At 42.1% G+C, this 21,004-nt stretch overlaps 1 protein-coding gene across 1 annotated transcript in view; it reads right to left on the bottom strand.

Annotated features, from left to right (window-relative positions):
- ajap1 (adherens junctions associated protein 1) overlaps nucleotides 1-21,004 on the bottom strand; it is a 366,102-nt gene that overhangs the window by 7,004 nt on the left and 338,094 nt on the right. Inside the window, exons 3-4 of the mRNA XM_034171908.1 lie at nucleotides 19,828-19,915; nucleotides 19,442-19,684 (exon numbers count right to left, since the gene is read on the bottom strand). Coding sequence (XP_034027799.1) covers nucleotides 19,442-19,684; nucleotides 19,828-19,915 — 331 coding nt within the window. The remainder of the gene's footprint in view (nucleotides 1-19,441; nucleotides 19,685-19,827; nucleotides 19,916-21,004) is intronic.

The following is a 21,004-nucleotide window of genomic DNA, read 5'->3' as shown; positions in this document are numbered from 1 at the left end:
CCTGCACAGACAATAAAAACAGGACCAGCCTTTACACAATAAAAGCCACAAAAATAAATATCACCATCAATAAAATAACATAAATAACCAAAAATAACCTTAAGAATCACTATAATCAACCCACTATATACTACTAAAACCACACAGTCATTTACCACTCGCCATACAACCGAAAAATGGAAGTTTACTGATCAATTACTGCAGGAAATCTTGATCGCAAACCCTATCACCACAAAAATGTTTTTGTTTTTTTTTTTTTGGGGGGGGGGGGGGGGTCATTACAGATAGTCAAAGGTAGAGAAAGTTTAAATGTTGGGAAGACATCGGAGTGCTTGGAGGAAACCCACAGAGAAAGAAACTATGCATGTGTGGATTCAATCCCAGTTCGGACCCGGCCCTTTAGTACAACAGTCCCGAGCACACGGCCCAGGAGACCGTACTTTACAAAAACACAATTTATTGCAATCCCATGTATGGTCAGACAGATCTGGGTTCTTAATGAACATAGCTCATGCAGGAACTTGTTCAGAAGGAACCCCGTACACAGAATACAGTGATGTAAATTTATCAGAAGCTAATTGGTCTGCTGACGGTTTTCAAAGGTATCTGAAAAGCTAATCAGCTAATGAAAACATTAGCTTTGATAATTAGCAGTTAGCAGATTAGCGGAACTGTGCCCACCACTGTGTGTGTGTTCATGTTCTGTACTTCATGTCTTAACACAAAACTTTTCCTGGTATTTTGACACAAACGAGCACAAGTCAGACAGAACTATATGGCCATTTTCCAATGTCAAAATGAACGCATGCTTCGGCCTCACAGGGGAAGATATCTATTGAGAACAGGTTACATGACGATATATAAAAAAATCATTGTATTTGAAAAGTAAATACCAGTATTCAATTTGAGCTGTACCCTGCCCAACCCTTGCAGTGACAAAACCAATTGCTAACCACCAGATCACCAGCTGGTAGAGAATGACACACAGTTGGGGGCTGGTGACATCAGAACCTTTGCTGAGTGATGTCTATTCAGCGTTTTCCTCACCTCAACAGCTGAGATTGTTAGGGGACTGGAGATGTCATTTTTGCTATGTGGCTGCAACAAACAGGTGTGAATCAGGTGTCCCCTATTTAAGGATGAAGCCAGCACCTGCTGAACATGGTTTTCTCTTTGAAAGCCTGAGGAAAATGGGACGTTCAAGACATTGTTCAGAAGAACAGCGTAGTTTTGATTAAAAAGTTGATTGGAGAGGGGAAAAACTTATACGCAGGTGCAAAAGATTATAGGCTGTTCATCTATAATCATCTCCAATGCTTTAAAATGGACAAAAAAAAAAAAAAACAGACGCGTGGAAGAAAATGGAAAACAACCATCAAAATGGATAGAAGAATAACCAGAATGGCAAAGGCTCACCCACTGATCAGCTCCAGGATGATCAAAGACAGTCTGGAGTTACCTGTAAGTGCTGTGACAGTTAGAAGACGCCTGTGTGAAGCTAATTTATTTGCAAGAATCCCCTGCAAAGTCCCTCTGTTAAATAAAAGACATGGGCAGAAGAGGTTACAATTTGCCAAAGAACACATGAACTGGCCTAAAGAGAATGGAGGAATATTTTGTGGACTGATGAGAGTAAAATTGTTCTTTTTGGGTCCAAGGGCCGCAGACAGTTTGTGAGACAACCCCCAAACTCTGAATTCAAGCCACAGTTCACAGTGAAGACAGTGAAGCATGGTGATGCAAGCATCATGATATGGGCATGTTTCTCCTACTATGGTGTTGGGCCTATATATCGCATACCAGGTATCATGGAGCAATTTGGATATACTTCAAAATACTTGAAGAGGTCATGTTGCCTTATGCTGAAGAGGACATGACCTTGAAATGGGTGTTTGACCCCAGACAATGGCCCCAAGCACACTAGTAAAGAGCAAAATCTTGGTTCCAAACCAACAAAATTAATGCCTCACAGATGTGAAGAAATCATGAAAAACTGTGGTTATACAACTAAATACTAGTTTAGTGATTCACAGGATTGCTAAAAAAGCCGTTTGAACATAACAGTTTTGAGTTTGCAGCGTCAACAGCAGATTTCTTTCCTTTTCTACTGTTTTTTATTAATAGCCCAATTTCACAGCCTTAAGAGTGTGCATATCATGAATGCTTGGTCTTGTTGGATTTGTGAGAATCTACTGAATCTACTGGTACCTTGTTTCCCATGTAACAATAAGAAATATACTCAAAACCTGGATTAATCTTTTTAGTCACATAGCACTACTATTATTCTGAACACTACTGTAACTGACACTGCTAATTCTTGTAACACACACACACAAAATCCACTCTACTGTAAGCCGTCTGGATGCATGAAGAGCTGTTCACATGAAAAGCTGACGCGATTTTTGGCTGGACTGAGGAACTACACAAAGTCTTTTTTTTTTTTCTTTTTTTATGGAAGTCAATGTAGAGCATCACTGGACTACATGTTACAATTTGGGCTTCAGCAGCAGTGGAACACCAAAATATAAGTGCCTTTTCTGTTGTTTATAAATTAATAAAATGTCAAATGACAAGGATCTGTTTTAGCCATTATATAAAACAAATAATGAATGTTTTTTACATTCTTTCAATGGAACGAATATTTAATTCGGTGAAAGCTGGAACATACCATTGAACTCGGCTTCGCCTCATTGAATGGTATATTCCAGCTTTCACCTCATGAAATATTCATACCATTGAACTCATAAACATTCATTATTTGCATACTAATGAACAACTATGGCTTAAAACTGCACTGAAACATTAGGGTTTCTCTGAAGTCACGAGCTGCATTTACATGGTCAGTAATATTTCATTTTTAATCAGAATAAATCTTGTGTAAACCCTTTGAACAAAGTGAAAGAAAAGTTTTAACTCCAATGTGTTCATTTCAACACCAAGCAAGATATCATAGTAAAACAGATAGGAGAACAATCCTTTACTTACTATCATCACATCAAACTGCTTTCATCTGCAAATTCAGGCATGCGTAGAATTGACTTTGTTATAACAACGTGCGTTTGAAACAATGTGCTGATACTGAATTCCTCACTGTGGGTGGGAGGGAGGATGTGGACATTTAGCGATGAATGAGAACTGTCTGTGGCAATGCCTTTTTGGATGTCATTACAGTCAACAGGTGGACAAGAGGTTTGAAGAGCGACAGTCCAGCCAGGATGAGTCTGCATGTACAGGCATGTAGGGGGCGCTCCAAAACAGTCATGGATGCACAGCATCAAGTGTGGGTGCGAGGGCATAGTCCTCACAAAATTTTTGTAACACGGCAACACTGTCACTTCCATCTGACGTGGACATTTTGCAGTGTTTGAAGTGGGTTTGTCCTGACAAGACATGATTCTGCAGCATGACAATGATCGCCAACACACACACACACACACACACACACACACACACACACACACACACACACACACACACACACACACACACACACACACACGGGTTGACAAACATATGATGCATTAAAATGGTGCAGATTTAATGAGATCCTACCACACCTGCCGTACAGTCCAGATCTCAGGCCTTGCAACTTTTTTCTTTGTCCTAAGCGAAAAGAACACCTGAAGGAGCACTGTCAAGGACTACAGATGGAAATTAGCCTATGGCTAAAATCTGACATATTTCCAGATTGTATATGTTTATTAATTATATTTACTGTCCCATTTAAATAAATAAATAAGAAATAAGGAACATGGTGAAATGATGCAGAGGTGCAAGCAGCTGTGTGCTACTGCTGCCAAGAGAAAACACCCTATTTCTTCACCGATGGGATACAAAAACTTGTCCAGTATGTGGATGGGGAAGTGTCATTACTTTTCCACCTATGGAAAAGCAATGACACTGCCTGATAGAGAACAATCCAAGCTTGAAACAGATATGTATTCATCTAAGTACCCTTTCTTGTTATTTAAATAATAGGGCAGCGCAATCTTGTATGAACCCCTGTGTGATATCGTGGGATTTGACCACATCCAGGGACAGCCTGCACAAACATAGGAGAGACTAATTCCCAGGTGGAGTGTGGGAGTTTTAGCACAAACCACTCGGCCCAGCTCAGTAAACTTAAAAGCATACTTGCCGCCAACCTGGTGGACCTGCTGGTTTAAAACATGCCGGTTTAAAATGGTTTCTGCTGAAACCCCTAACCTCCAAATGGTTTGTGCTGACACGCACGCAGTCCACCTGAGAACTAGTCTTTCCCCACAAACAGCATCACTTCTACAACCCCAATTCCAATGAAGTTGGGACATTGTGTGAAATGTAAATAAAAATAATAACATAAAAATAACATCCCAACTTCACTGGAATTGGGGTTGTAATGGAACAATGGTGTACTGTTTTGTTTTCGGCTGCAATCACCAAAGCAGTCGCAAAAAGTGCAGTTTTGTTCGGTTTCCAGTGGAGAAGGGAAGACAAGACAAATGGGAAAGGACGTGTCGGTAAGTGTTAGCCTACACGCCTAGCCAGAGTACCCGCATTCTCTCGCCTGCACAACTACCAAGACGTTTGAGCTCCGGATAATAAACAAACCGCAAGACACATGTCCACTTTCCACCACACTGTCACTTTTTCTTTGCATTTTCACTTTGTTTGCTGTGTAATTTGCCCAAAAACTCAAAGAAAGTGCCATGTTTCTGTTGGGGGCATCTGTCCCCAGATGTAGAAAAATTGCATCATCTGCGCCCCTTTAGTGCCTCCCCTCAAATGAGACTGTGGTGCCCAATTGTTTATGAGGCAGAAACCTCGTATTAATGATGCAACACCCCAATAATTCAAAGATTTTTGCATTAAGGGATGAGACAACAGATTTTTAAAGCATTAAAATAAATCTCTGTTTGGATGTCAGAAACAAAAACAAGAAGCCTTATTGGACATGACACGTCCATGCCTGCTGCAGTCTGATGAGACAGGGTCAAAGAGGACGAGGGTTTCGGACAGCCATGAATCAGATGCTGTTGAACACAGCGCAGGTTGCTGACTTTATTGGAGTCAAGTTATTTTAACTACTGCAACAATGTGAGCACAGTGATGGGTAGGAAGTCTTGACACCTTTAAAATGCACGACATAACACTATAACTTCAAGCAAATGAGGGTGACAAAAGCCTGGAAGTGGCACAATATTCCATGCTTCCTGCATGTCTCCATTTTAACAAATGCAGTGATGAGCAAGAAGTGGAGGTGGGTTTGTATAAATTTTTCGCTGTCTACGGGTCTTCTGACTCACTCTGTCAACTAAGATTGTGGTTGTCTCTATCTCAGTGTGTGCACACGTATGCAGTGACAGCAGGCAGGCTGTGCTGATCACAGAAACACATGATCATCATGAGTGGGTTTAGACAGCACTGACAGCAACAACTTGTGCCGAGAAGCATCACGTGAGGTGAAGCTGTGCCTGCTAAGTCATGGCACTCTGACACTTCAGCATCAGTCTCTTAAAGATACAGAATGTGTCTAAAATATTAAAGTCCGAAATCATCACTTAATTTATTAGCTATCAGTGATACAAATCAAGTCCAGCCCTTTCAATAACCTTTACATAAAACAGAAAACCAAATCAAGTAGATGACAGGGCCTCAGAATCCACTGAAGGCAGTATTGCTTTTAAAATTATATCCAAACTATGTAATTTGAGAGGAGATCCCTGTATGGGTTTTCACAAACTTTACACCGGATACCCTTCCTGATGCCACTCCAGTTCTACAAGAAGCCCCTGGTCTTCCCAAGTGGTCTCGGAGCAAAGTATTAATCAGGACTAACTCTGCTGCATTCTGAGAACTTGTGGGATTAGGCATGCACAAAGCAAGATGGCTGCACATAACAAATACTGATATGAAATCTATATAAATAAAGCAAAGTTTCAAATACATTACTGCAATTTGTGGAGACATAAAGCAATGAAATGCCTTCTCACTTGGTGTAAATGATGGTAGCCATCAGGGCATGGCTTCATACACTGCATACAACCATAAAGCCTACTTTAAATGACTAAAAAAGCCCAGCCATGTGCTGCTGTGCCAACATTATTTCTATCTATCCATCCATTTTCTATACCCGGTTACTCCAGTTAAGAGTCGCAGGGGGCTGGAGCCTATCCCAGCAGTCATAGAGCATGCAGCAGGGTACACCCTGCATAGGATGCCAGTCTATTGCAGGAAACCATTATTTTTAAAACTAATATCTTATACAAATAATGAATGTTTATGAGTGCAATTGTAAGAATATTTCATCTTTCATTGTACATTTTGGTGTGCATCACTGGTCCTTTGAGGTCAAGAGGTTCCAAACAGTCCAAAATAAACTTTAAATAGCAATCCAGTCCAAAATTGTCCTCGGTCAACTTGCAAAAACAGTCAGATAGTTCAAGAACAATCCTGACGATGTAGTCTGTACCTGATGCTGTGCACTGAGATCTTTGCGTACAGACCGCCATCTGTTTTCCTCAGTCCAGCAAAAAATCGCGACAGATGGCTTACGACGTACTGGATTTGTTTTATGTGTGAAAAGAATGAGCACCATCAATAAGCTCATTCAAATCAATGTCTTTCAGCAAAACAAACCCTGCCATGTTTGTTTTTAAGATAAGCGCCGTCGCTGCTAGTGTGAGCACGCGGTGGTCGTGGCGTGCAATGGTACAAAACATATGGAACTAAAATTGCACGATAAATAAAAGTAAAACTGCACGATAAATAGAACCAAAATTGCATGGTAAATGGAACAAAATGGCAAATGGGACGAATAATCCATGTCATGTGACATACAAACCACCAATCAAATAACAAGGATCTATTTAGGCATTATATAAAAAAGAACCACATAAGATGCCAACATGCACCAAAACAGGCAGTTCACTGGTCCTCACCTGCATCTCTCAGAACTCAAAATTTCAGAGCTGAACTGAATATGGAGCTATTGATGCCAATATTGTGGACCCAGTCTGTGACTGTACCCTGCCAATCAAAGAGAATCTAAATATTTTTAAGTGATAAAGAGTTGCTATTTCATCACACTGTCTTTAGGTTATTTCATATTCATCATCCTCATGGTGCCACAGTTCTATGTCTGTGCATGCCAACTCCTATAAAAGGTCTGACATGGATCATTTTAGACTTGTTTGAAATATGTAACAGAATTCAACATCAAAATTCAGTTTGTTTTTTTCACATTCACAGTGAGCAACACCCACACAGTCTGCAGGACAGATGCATCCTTACAAAAGGAAGAGGGCTCGTGGGCAGCAGATGTCAACTGTTTTTTGGTTACAAATTTTAATATCTGTTGTTTAATATCATGTTGTTCTGCTGTTCTGCTGTATCTGTTAGCTGTTTGAACTGAGCTGTTTGAGTTCTTTGAATTAACAGTCTTTTTCAAGACTTTTTTACTTTTTTTTTACTTTTTCACCGTGCTCCAACGCCTAAAGAAGACCTCTAACGGTCGAAACATCGCGACGGAGCACTTTTATCAGCTAACTTTCATCAGCGTTGGCAAGCTAACTAGCTTGCTAACGCTTTCGTTTTTATTTTATTTTTTAGCACTGTTGTCGTGTGTTACCTGTGCTGCTCCACAGCCTGTCCAGTGGATTTTTATTTTATTTTTTAGCACTGTTGTCGTGCGTTACCTGTGCTGCTCCACAGCCTGCCTAGTGGATTTTTATTTTATTTTAGCACTGTTGTCGTGTGTTACCTGTGCTGCTCCACAGCCTGTCCAGTGGATTTTTATTTTATTTTTTAGCACTGTTGTCGTGTGTTACCTGTGCTGCTCCACAGCCTGTCCAGTGGATTTTTATTTTATTTTTAGCACTGTTGTCGTGTGTTACCTGTGCTGCTCCACAGCCTGTCCAGTGGATTTTATTTATTTTTTAGCACTGTTGTCGTGTGTTACCTGTGCTGCTCCACAGCCTGTCTAGTGGATTTTTATTTTATTTTTTAGCACTGTTGTCGTGTGTTACCTGTGCTGCTCCACAGCCTGTCCAGTGGATTTTTATTTTATTTTTTAGCACTGTTGTCGTGTGTTACCTGTGATGCTCCACAGCCTGTCTAGTGGATTTTTATTTTATTTTTTAGCACTGTTGTCGTGTGTTACCTGTGATGCTCCACAGCCTGTCCAGTGGATTTTTATTTTATTTTTTAGCACTGTTGTCGTGTGTTACCTGTGCTGCTCCACAGCCTGTCCAGTGGATTTTTATTTTATTTTTTAGCACTGTTGTCGTGTGTTACCTGTGCTGCTCCACAGCCTGTCCAGTGGATTTTTATTTTATTTTTTAGCACTGTTGTCGTGTGTTACCTGTGCTGCTCCACAACCTGTCCAGTGGATTTTTATTTTATTTTTTAGCACTGTTGTCGTGTGTTACCTGTGCTGCTCCACAGCCTGTCTAGTGGATTTTTATTTTATTTTTGCACCGTTGTCGTGCGTTCGCTGTTGCCGTGCGTTACTTGTGCTGCTTCATGGCCTGTCTGGTGCCTTAACTAAAGCACTCCTTCTGCTGAATCACCTCTAAATTATTTATACATTATTCACTTTGCGTGTTTTTAGGAATCCGCTAGCTTAGCGTAGCTACTAGCTCTTAGCCGATTTAGCATGGCGGCTTCTCCTGTCTCTCCCGTACTTTTCTGCTCTGGGTGTGAAATGTTTAGTTATTCCTCGGCCTCTTTTAGCAGTAACGGTACTTGTAATAAGTGCAGCTTATTCGTAGCTTTGGAGGCCAGGCTGGGCGAATTGGAGACTCGGCTCCGCACCGTGGAAAATTCTACAGCTAGCCAGGCCCCTGTAGTCGGTGCGGACCAAGGTGGCTTAGCCGCCGTTACTTCCCCTCTGGCAGATCCCGGGCAGTCGGGAAAGCAGGCTGACTGGGTGACTGTGAGGAGGAAGCGTAGCCCTAAACAGAAGCCCCGTGTACACCGTCAACCCGTTCACATCTCTAACCGTTTTTCCCCACTCGACGATACACTCGCCGAGGATCAAACTCTGGTTATTGGCGACTCTGTTTTGAGAAATGTGAAGTTAGCGACACCAGCAACCATTGTCAATTGTCTTCCGGGGGCCAGAGCAGGCGACATTGAAGGAAATTTGAAATTGCTGGCTAAGGCTAAGCGTAAATTGGTAAGATTGTAATTCACGTCGGCAGTAATGACACTCGGTTACGCCAATCGGAGGTCACTAAATTAACATAAATCGGTGTGTAACTTTGCAAAACAATGTCGGACTCTGTTGTCTTCTCTGGGCCCCTCCCCAATCAGACCGGGAGTGACATGTTTAGCCGCATGTTCTCCCTGAATTGCTGGCTGTCTGAGTGGTGTCCAAAAAAATGAGGTGGGCTTCATAGATAATTGGCAAAGCTTCTGGGGAAAACCTGGTCTTGTTAGGAGAGACGGCATCCATCCCACTTTTGATGGAGCAGCTCTCATTTCTAGAAATCTGGCCAATTTTCTTGGATCCTCTAAACTGTGACTGTCCAGCGTTGGGACCAGGAGGCAGAGCTGTGGTCTTATACACCTCTCTGCAGCTTCTCTCCCCCTGCCATCCCCTCATTACCCCATCCCCGTAGAGACGGTGCCTGCTCCCAGACCACCAATAACCAGCAAAATCTATTTAAGCAAAAAAATTCAAAAAGAAAAAATAATATAGCACCTTCAACTGCACCACAGACTAAAACAGTTAAATGTGGTCTATTAAACATTAGGTCTCTCTCTTCTAAGTCCCTGTTGGTAAATGATATAATAATTGATCAACGTATAGATTTATTCTGCCTAACAGAAACCTGGTTACAGCAGGATGAATATGTTAGTTTAAATGAGGTCAACACCCCCGAGTCACACTAACTGTCAGAATGCTCGTAGTACGGGCCGGGCGGAGGATTAGCAGCAATCTTCCATTCCAGCTTATTAATTAATCAAAACCTAGACAGAGCTTTAATTCATTTGAAAGCTTGTCTCTTAGTCTTTTCCATCCAAATTGGAAGTCCCCAAAAACCAGTTTTATTTGTTATTATCTATCGTCCACCTGGTCGTTACTGTGAGTTCTCTGTGAATTTTCAGACCTTCTGTCTGACTTAGTGCTTAGCTCAGATAAGATACTTATAGTGGGCGATTTTAACATCCACACAGATGCTGAGAATGACAGCCTCAACACTGCATTTAATCTATTATTAGACTCTATTGGCTTTGCTCAAAAAGTAAATGAGTCCACCCACCACTTTAATCATATCTTAGATCTTGTTTTGACTTATGGTATGGAAATAGAAGACTTAACAGTATTCCCTGAAAACTCCCTTCTGTCTGATCATTTTTTAATAACATTTACATTTACCCTGATGGACTACCCTGCAGTGGGGAATAAGTTTCATTACACTAGAGGTCTTTCAGAAAGCGCTGTAACTAGGTTTAAGGATATGATTCCTTCTTTGTGTTCTCTAATGTCATATACCAACACAGAGCAGAGTAGCTACCTAAACTCTGTAAGGGAGTTAGAGTATCTCGTCAATAGTTTTACATCCTCATTGAAGACAACTTTGGATGCTGTAGCTCCTCTGAAAAAGAGAGCTTTAAGTCAGAAGTGTCTGACTCCGTGGTATAACTCACAAACTCGTAGCTTAAAGCAGATAACCCGTAAGTTGGAGAGGAAATGGCATCTCACTAATTTAGAAGATCTTCACTTAGCCTGGAAAAAGAGTTTGTTGCTCTATAAAAAAGCCCTCCGTAAAGCTAGGACATCTTTCTACTCATCACTAATTGAAGAAAATAAGAACAACCCCAGGTTTCTTTTCAGCACTGTAGCCAGGATGACAAAGAGTCAGAGCTCTATTGAGCTGAGTATTCCATTAACTTTAACTAGTAATGACTTCATGACTTTCTTTGCTAACAAAATTTTGACTATTAGAGAAAAAATTACTCATAATCATCCCAAAGATGTATCATTATCTTTGGCTGCTTTCAGTGATGCCGGTATTTGGTTAGACTCTTTCTCTCCGATTGTTCTGTCTGAGTTATTTTCATTAGTTACTTCATCCAAACCATCAACATGTTTATTAGACCCCATTCCTGCCAGGCTGCTCAAGGAAGTTCTACCATTATTTAATGCTTCAATCTTAAATATGATCAACTTATCTTTGTTAGTTGGCTATGTACCACAGGCTTTTAAGGTGGCAGTAATTAAACCATTACTTAAAAAGCCATCACTTGACCCAGCTATCTTAGCTAATTATAGGCCAATCTCCAACCTTCCTTTTCTCTCAAAGATTCTTGAGAGGGTAGTTGTAAAGCAGCTAACTGATCACCTGCAGAGGAATGGTCTATTTGAAGAGGTTCAGTCAGGTTTTAGAATTCATCATAGTACAGAAACAGCATTAGTGAAGGTTACAAATGATCTTCTTATGGCTTCGGACAGTGGACTTATCTCTGTGCTTGTTCTGTTGGACCTCAGTGCTGCTTTTGATACTGTTGACCATAAAATTCTATTACAGAGATTAGAGCATGTCATAGGTATTAAGGGCACTGCGTTGCGGTGGTTTGAATCATATTTGTCTAATAGATTACAGTTTGTTCATGTAAATGGGGAATCTTCTTCACAGACTAAAGTTAATTATGGAGTTCCACAAGGTTCTGTGCTAGGACCAATTTTATTCACTTTATACATGCTTCCCTTAGGCAGTATTATTAGACAGTATTGCTTAAATTTTCATTGTTACGCAGATGATACCCAGCTTTATCTATCCATGAAACCAGAGGACACACACCAATTAGTTAAACTGCAGGATTGTCTTATAGACATAAAGACATGGATGACCTCTAATTTCCTGCTTTTAACTCAGATAAACTGAAGTTATTGTACTTGGCCCCACAAATCTTAGAAGCATGGTCTCTAACCAGATCTTTACTCTGGATGGCATTTCCCTGACCTCTAGTAATACTGTGAGAAATCTTGGAGTCATTTTTGATCAGGATATGTCATTCAAAGCGCATATTAAACAAATATGTAGGACTGCCTTTTTGCATTTACGCAATATCTCTAAAATCAGAAAGGTCTTGTCTCAGAGTGATGCTGAAAAACTAATTCATGCATTTATTTCCTCTAGGCTGGACTATTGTAATTCATTATTATCAGGTTGTCCTAAAAGTTCCCTAAAAAGCCTTCAGTTAGTTCAAATGCTGCAGCTAGAGTACTGACGGGGACTGGCAGGAGAGAGCATATCTCACCCGTGTTGGCCTCTCTTCATTGGCTTCCTGTTAATTCTAGAATAGAATTTAAAATTCTTCTTCTTACTTATAAGGTTTTGAATAATCAGGTCCCATCTTATCTTAGGGACCTCGTAGTACCATATTACCCCATTAGAGCGCTTCGCTCTCAGACTGCAGGCTTACTTGTAGTTCCTAGGGTTTGTAAGAGTAGAATGGGAGGCAGAGCCTTCAGCTTTCAGGCTCCTCTCCTGTGGAACCAGCTCCCAATTCAGATCAGGGAGACAGATACCCTCTCTACTTTTAAGATTAGGCTTAAAACGTTCCTTTCGCTAAGGCTTATAGTTAGGGCTGGATCAGGTGACCCTGGACTATCCCTTGGTTATGCTGCTTTAGACGTAGACTGTGGGGGGGTTCCCATGATGCACTGTTTCTTTCTCTTTTTGCTCTGTATGCATCACTCCGCATTTAATCATTAGTGATCGATCTCTGCCCCCTTCCACAGCATGTCTTTTTCCTGGTTCTTTCCCTCAGCCCCAACCAGTCTCAGCAGAAGACTGCCCCTCCCTGAGCCTGGTTCTGCTGGAGGTTTCTTCCTGTTAAAAGGGAGTTTTTCCTTCCCACTGTAGCCAAGTGCTTGCTCACAGGGGGTCGTTTTGACCGTTGGGGTTTTTCATAATTATTGTATGGCCTTGCCTTACAGTGTAAAGCGCCTTGGAGCAACTGTTTGTTGTGATTTGGCGCTATATAAAAAAAAGTTGATTGATTGATTGATCAGGAAACTTGGTGACAGAAATTAGCTTGATGGCAAGGTGAATAACAAAACCCCTTTATATTTTTTAGAGCACTAGCGTTACTGCCATTACTGACTACTCAGAAAACCCAAGGACTCTTTCAACGAGAGGAAGCCCCAACCTCTGCTCTTGAAAAATAAAGCCAATTAGGAAGTGTCAAAACCTGCAACAGTGATTCATATTTCATGCGTCACTGAGGGATTTATTTTTAAAAGAATGCACCCTTAAATATAATACTAGAATTCTATGTCCATCCAATATTAATGTGTTAAACAGTATTTATGGCTGATACATCAGTCATTTCATCATCGACGGGTTGTCTGCTTGGGTGTTTGCATTTAGGCCCTAAGGCAGGTCTGTGATGTCTCAAACCAAAGAGCAGGTTGTTCATGTGTTATTGTGATTGTATTGTATTGTCTGCATCTGTCTTGTCATGTCTGTACTTGGTTAGTGTATTTTATGTGGCTGCCTGTGTGTCCAAGACAAATTTCCCCTTGGGGACAAATAAAAGAATCTTGAATCTTGAAAATTGAGCTCAAGTGCATCCTGCTTTCACTGATAATCCTTGAGATGTTTCTACAGCTTAATTGGAGTACAGCTGGGGTAAATTCAGTTGATTGGACATGATTTGGAAAGACACACACCTGTCTACATATAAGGTCCCACAGTTGACAGTATATGTCAGAGCACAAACAAAGCATGAAGTCAAAAGAAGTTGTCTGTAGTCCTCTGAGACAGGATTGTCTTAAGGCACAAATCTGGGGAAGGGTACGGAAACATTACTGCTTTGAAGGTCCCAGTGACCACAGTGGCCTCCGTCATCCATAAGTGGAAGTAGTTGGAATATCACCACAACTCTTCCTGGAGCTGGCCATCCATCTAAATGGAGTGATCGAGGGAGAAGGTTCTTAGTCAGGGAGGTTACCAAGAACCTGATGGTGACTCTGTCAGAGCTCCAGCATTCTTGTGTGGAGAGACGAGAACCTTCCTGAAGGACAACCATCTCTGCAGCAATCCACCAATCAGGCCTGTATGGTGGAGTGGCCAAACGGAAGCCACTCCTTAGTAAAAGGCACATGACAGCCTGCCTGGAGTTTGGGAAAAGGCACCTGAAGGACTCTCAGACCATAAGTAACAAAATTCTCTGGTCTTTGATGTGAATGCCAGGCATCATGTTTGAAACCAGGCACCATCCCTACAGTGAAGCATGGTGGTGCATCATGGTGTGTGGATGTTTTTCAGTGAGAGGAATGGACCCTAAGCACACAGCCTCGATATCAAAGGGGTGGCTTAAGGACAACTCTGTGAATGTCCTTGAGTGGCCCAGCCAGAGCCCAGACCTGAATCCGATTGAACATCTCTGGAGAGATCTAAAATGGCTGTGCACTGATGCTCCCCATCCAACCTGATGGAGCTTGAGAGGTGCTGCAAAGAGGAATTGAGAAAAAAAGAGGAACTGCGCAAAGATAGGTGCACCAACCTTGTTGTTGTGAAAGTGTAGGAACACGGACCCACAACAGGGGGCGCAATGAACGGACAATGGAGAAGGTAAATAACAAGATTTACTTCTGTGAAACAAGCACAATTAATATAACAAACACAATTTGGGGTCGAATCCGCTGGTGTCGTGTGGGCAGGCTCGAAGGTAGGAGACGTCCGTCTCAGTCGAACCGGAACCACCCAGATCTCCTCTGCCACCGAACCCTGGAAATACTGGAACCGCCAAGTCCCGAATTCCCAGGTGGCCACTGCCTCCGCTCGTCGGATCCGGTACTGCTGGCAGGAGAGAGCAACAACACACAGGCGTGGATGACCGCACCCAGTAACGGAGAGGGGAGAAGCCGCCTCCACCTCTTGTCAAAGAACAGCAGGAAGGTGAGTACTTATCCAAACAATGAAGCTATCTGTAGTCACCAGTCCTGAAAAGGTTTAACAGGTTTAGCTGGTTATGCAATATATAAATGCAGAGAATACTACCTTAGTCTTAGGCGATATCTCGGCACTGAGGTGGAGACGCCGTCCTCCTGATATACCTCTGTGCTGAGTGGAACAGCTGTGTCTGGTGATGGGTGACAGCTGTCACCCAGGCTACTCCCATGATGCGGCAGCGCCCTCTGGTGCCTGGAGCCCGCACTCCAGGCAGGGCGCCCTCTGGTGGTGGTGGGCCAGCAGTACCTCCTCTTCAGCGGCCCACACAACACTTGTGGCATCATATTCAAGAAGACCTCTGGCTGTAATTACTGCCAAAGGTGCATCAACAAAGTATTGAGCAAAGGGTGTGAATACTTATGTACGAGTGATTTCTTTTTTGTTAAATAAATTTGACAAAATTTCAAAAAACATTTTTCATGTTGTCATTTTGGGGTGTTGTGTGTATAACTTTGAAGGGAAAAAATGAATTTACTCAAATGTGAAGGTGAAAGACACTTTTGTGCTACATAATTGAGCTAAACCTTGGGATATAGGAAATGACATAGGCTATTGAGCACTTTAGTAGTTGTAGTAGTAGTGGTTAAGGGGAGAGACACTTCTGTGTTGCATCATCAATGACAAGTATGCTAAAAGGTTGGTGTCATGCTTTTCTGTTTTCTTCTTTTTCCTTTGAACTCTTTACCCCTTCATTTTTTAAACTAACAGTAGCAGTAGTAGTAGTAGTCGTGGTGAGAGCAGCTGTCTCTTCTTGAGGCAATTTTAGTTGCACCCTAATGCCACGTTCACACCGGGCGCGATCAGACGCTACAAATTTGCGGGGGTCGCCAGGCAACGGACGTGCCTCCTTCGCCCGGTGTGTCGCTCTGCTTGGGTGGACTTTCGCTGTGAAAATTCGCTCCAATGCGTCATCAAATAGGAGGAGCTTCCATTCCGCTCTGCGTCAAGTCATCATGACGGACCTTGATCACACGGAGCGAGTTGTTGTGAAAAGCTCCCAATACAGAGAGTATCATTATTTGCTGCAGGAGCTGTGTCTGGATGACAGCCGCTTTCAGCGGTCCTTCCGCCTCTGCGGGACCCAGTTTGAGGACCAACTGTCCCATTCACGTGCGCACATGTAAACAATAAAAAAAAAAAAAAAGAAACTCCACTGCTTGCTGCAGCTGGCTCTCCCCCCCAAAAAACTCTGTCATAATTGTATTTAGAAACCAGTCACCATTTGTTTTATTATACATCTGTGTAGTTAATTAATAAAATATTCTCCACAGATGATTTGAGAAAAAAAAAGAAAAAGAAACTCCGCGGGGCTGCTCCTCGCTATTTCCCAAAAAACTGTCGTAATTGTGTTTAGAAACCAGTCACCATTTGCTTTATTATACATCTGTGTAGTTAATAAGTAAAATATTCTCCACAAATGATTCGCTCGCACGCTCACGTAACAAAAAGAAAGAAACAAAGAAAGAAACTCCGCTACTTGCTGCAGCTGGCTCTTCCCCCCAAAAAACTCTGTCATAATTGTGTTTCGCAACCAGTCACTATTTGTTTTATTATAAATCTGTATAGTTAATAAAACATTCTCCACAGACGATTCGCTCGGGCGCGCACATAAAGAGAAGAAAAGGAAAAAACTCCGCTCCCCGCTGCTGCAGGGCTGCTGCTTGCTGCAAAAACTCTGTCAGAATTGTGAAATAAACGACAAAAGAGACATAAGTCCTGCTCACAGGCTGCTACCCAATACAGGACATGTTCACATCTTTAGTCAAACGCCAGACATCTCCACGTCACTACATATTCAGTCCCTGATTGGTCATCACGGCGCGAAGAGATGAAAATGTTCAGATTTCTGAACTTGGGGAGGAGGGCAACGCGACGTGATGCAACGCAATATCGTGCCACAAATGCGCAAAATGCTCAAAATTGCTTCACTCGCATCGCTTCACTCACGTCCATCGCGTCGCGCTGCATGGTTTGGCGCCAAAATGCGTCCTTACATAGGGATTGCATGGCAACCCGTGGCTGCAGTTGCTCGTGTCGCGCCCGGTGTGAACGCAGCATAAGTTCTCTGGAATCGATGATAGGTGGGAGGTGATAGAGAACGAAGTTTTGATATCAGTCTCTGAATCAAATCTGCCCTGGGGTGGGTAATTGGCTCATGACTTGATATTACATCAAATGACATAAATATAAAATTATGAAATTTGCATCATATTCAGCTTTAATTTAAATTGGCTTAAGTTTTGGCTCTTGTCATAGATGAAAAATAAATAAATAAAAAACCACGACAAATCTTGAATTAGTTATTTTATTTTATTCCACTTTGCGTAGGTGATGCTGTATGTTTACAGCCTGGTAGAAAAAAAGGGTTTTGATTTTGGATTCTACAGCTAGTTTATCCATTCACGACTACTACGGGTGGGTGCGGGGGGTGCTCACTCACTCACTCATCTTCAATCGCTTGCTCCAGTTAAGGGTCACAGAGAACTGGACCCTATCCCGGCAGTCACAGGGCAGTATGTAGGGGTGTGCTAGTTATGAATGAATAGGGGCATGAACATTGTGAGCATTGTTGTGAAACTAACTTTGACAAGTTACTTTTTTAGTTGCTTTATACAGTTACTTTATGCAGTTACTTCATTAGCAGCTTTATGCAATTACTTTATTAGGATCTGCCGAAAACTTGCAACTAATAAGTAAAGTAACTAATAAGGTAAGTAATCTAACTTGGTTACTTGTAAGATTGAGCAATCAGCAAAGTAACTAATAGTTACTTTTCTGAGTACTAAATTTTAAAAATAACCAAATTAGATTATGAATTACTTTATTAATTACATTCAACAGCTGCCGACAAGGTGGCCACAGCTGCTAATGAAGTAACTGTAAAATATAACTGTATGAAGTAACTAATGAAGTATTTTCCAAAGTTATTTTCCAAACACTGACTGTGTGTTGTGTGTGGGCCGCCAGAAGAGGAGGTACTGCTGGCCCACCACCAGTGGGCGCCCTGCCTGAAGTGCGGGCTTCAGGCACGAGAGGGCGCTGCCGCCATGGACACAGCCGGGGGTGACAGCTGTCACTCATTACCTCTTGACAGCTGTCACCCATCTACTCAACGTCCTCTCACTCCATAAAGACCAGACGTCATCTCCACCTCGTTGCCGAGATATCATACTTCATTGGAGGTAATATCCTCAGCCTTTTGTGGTATTTTGTAAATCAGTTTATTGTGAGTGTTTGCAGGAGTACCGGTCCTTTTTGTGGAGGCTGTGCAAGACGGCACTCTTTTTCCTCTGAGGGATCGCAGCAAGTATTGAGTGAGAGGTGGAGGTGGCATTCCCACCGTTGTTGTTACTGGGTGTACACACACCCACACTTGACTGTCTTTGTCACCGTCGGGGACGGTGATCACCTGGGAATTCGGGACTTGGCGGCTCCAGTATTCACCAGGTTCTGTGGCAGCGGAAATCGTGTGGTTCCGGCTCTTCTCAGGACAGACGTCTTCTATCCTCGAGCCTGCCCACACGTCACCTTTGTGGATTGACTGTAATTATATTCTGAGATTGTCTGTATGTTCGTTGTGCACATTTCACAACATTAAATTGTTACCTTTTGGCTCAACTATTGGCCGTTCATTTGCGCCCCCTGTTGTGGGTCCGTGTCACTACACTTTCCCAACACTGAGTGACAGCTGAGCAATAATTTAGTGTTATTTAATTTGGCTTTGAGCACAGTTAGCACTAATTAGCAGATATTGATAGATTGGTTATGTTAGCTACACAGATAGTACCATAAGTATGGAGGCAATATGATGATTGTAATTTTTAATATGCACATCCGATTATAAGATGAACCATCCGGTTTGCAAAAAAAAAATATTTATCAATGATCTGAATTCAGGTGATCTAGCTAGCCCGTTAGCCTAAACTACTCTGTCTACTTTTAGAGAGAGATTTTTAGGCATTATCTGTCCCAACCAAGTCACACCGCTTTGCCCATGCTCCTCCTCTTCATCTATTTATGTATTGGCCGGGAGTTAAAAGGAGTCAGGCTCTGCCAAGGTGGTGGCATTTATTTATATACAGTATACAGTCTGTGACCATGCACCTTTTGAGAAACACTCTGAAGCTCACATAGAACTTTCTCTATGCTTACCATGATTGTATGAGTTCTAACTAATCAGACTGGTTTCATTACAGTGATACACCACTGACTGTCATGACTTAAACACCCAATCTGAATGCTGAATAATATACTGACATGTCATTGACACATTCAACTCCAGCTACACTGTGGTGCAGAGAAACTACAGGAACCACACATACCAAAATAGCATTTTCCCCTTTTATTTAGTAATGAAAATATTTTGGAGAAATGTATTGGAGTGCAAACATTTAATTAGGACAAAGCAAAAGTTGACAAACCCTCCTAAAGCATACTTATGAATTGTAAACAGGAGTTTGGCTTTTTCACAGTATGGCAGGGCCACATACCTGTTTCCATTATAAGCAGTTTTGTAGACAGGCGTCTGCTGGATCATTTCGTCTGTGTAGATGGGCACAGCAGAGCGAACACACTCATGTGAGCACTGCAGGCTCTCGTTGTAGGCAGTGAAGATATCCACCTTGCTGGGCACCCGGGCTGGGGTAAAGTCTGTCAGATTTTGGCAGCTTTCTTCCTGTTGGTGGATCTTGCGCTGATGGCTTTTGTGGCGGCCATTTCCAGACTGCGCACAGCTACAAAAACACGCACCAAAGAAAAGACACCAACATAAAATCATACCTGGAACCTCTCGTGGAGCTTTGTTTTCTCTCCACAGTATTAAGCACGATAGTTACACTGTCTGTATAAGTAATTATAGTAGAGGAATCTTTCCTACCAGTTTTTAAGGACGAGAGTTGTGATCAAGGCTGCAATAACCATAATGAGGGACACAGTGATTGTGATTATCTGGTGAACTGCCAAACCTAAAGAGACAGAAAAATAAACATGACATTAGAGAATTGGAGATGTTGACAAGGGAAAGTCTCTCATGCATCACACTCTTTTGTTTTCTGCACAGCGAAAATAGTAGAGTCATCTCACTTAAATAAGAGAAGACAAATAACCACAACATTTTTGTTTTCTGTTTAATATACAACTTCCAGCATGGTGGGTTAGTGGTTAGCACTGTTGCCCCACAGCAAAAAATTCCTGAGATCACTTCCAGTCTGGTGGTCCCACCTGATCACATCCCGCATGTTCTCCCCATGTTCACATGGGTTCCCTCTAGGTGCTCCAGCTTCCTCCCACTTCCAAAAACATGCAGGTTAGGTGAACAGGAAACTTTAAATTGACCGTCGCTGTGAATAAGTTTGTCGGTCTGTGTGGCCGTGTGGTAGACCGGTGTTGTGTCCAGACCATACCCAACCTTTGGCCTGTGACTACTGGGATTAGGCTCCAGCCCCCCGTGACCCTTAACTGGAGTAAGCAGGTATGAAAAATGAATGAATACAGACACTTTCTCTCACGAATACAGTGATGCCGGTAACGCGTTAACGCATTACTCTAATCCGACCACTTTTTTCAGTAACGAGTAATCTAACGCGTTAATCTTTCCAAATCAGTAATCAGATTAAAGTTACTTCTCCATGTCACTGTGCGTTACTATTATTTTTCATTGTGGGTCGATAGCAGCATTAAACTTGGTCTGTGGGCAGGAGGTCGGGGTTCGACTCAACTGCCCACTTTAAGCGAGCTGTGAGCTTTTCATCCGTGGTTTTTTGCAGCTGCTCGACTCGTCCTCACCTCTTAAAGCGCGGTGATCAGCACACCTGCACTGAGCTTTACAAAGACATTTTTATACTTTTTTCCCTCCTTTATTTAGAATTCTGAGCCGAGCCGCTCTGTATCGTCTCGTTAAAAACAGCTGATCCTCCGCGACGCGTCAACAACTAACACTATTTTCCACTCAAATGCACCTAAACTCTCTTTCTGAGGACCACATGATGTGAAAACGCAATAAAACTTTCTTACCTGTAAATCTGGTCCTGTTTTCTACATAAATAAATGGTATC

The sequence above is a fragment of the Thalassophryne amazonica genome, chromosome 6 (genome assembly GCF_902500255.1).
Source record: "Thalassophryne amazonica chromosome 6, fThaAma1.1, whole genome shotgun sequence".
NCBI lineage: Eukaryota > Metazoa > Chordata > Actinopteri > Batrachoidiformes > Batrachoididae > Thalassophryne > Thalassophryne amazonica.
This window is presented reverse-complemented; position numbering and strand designations above follow the sequence as displayed.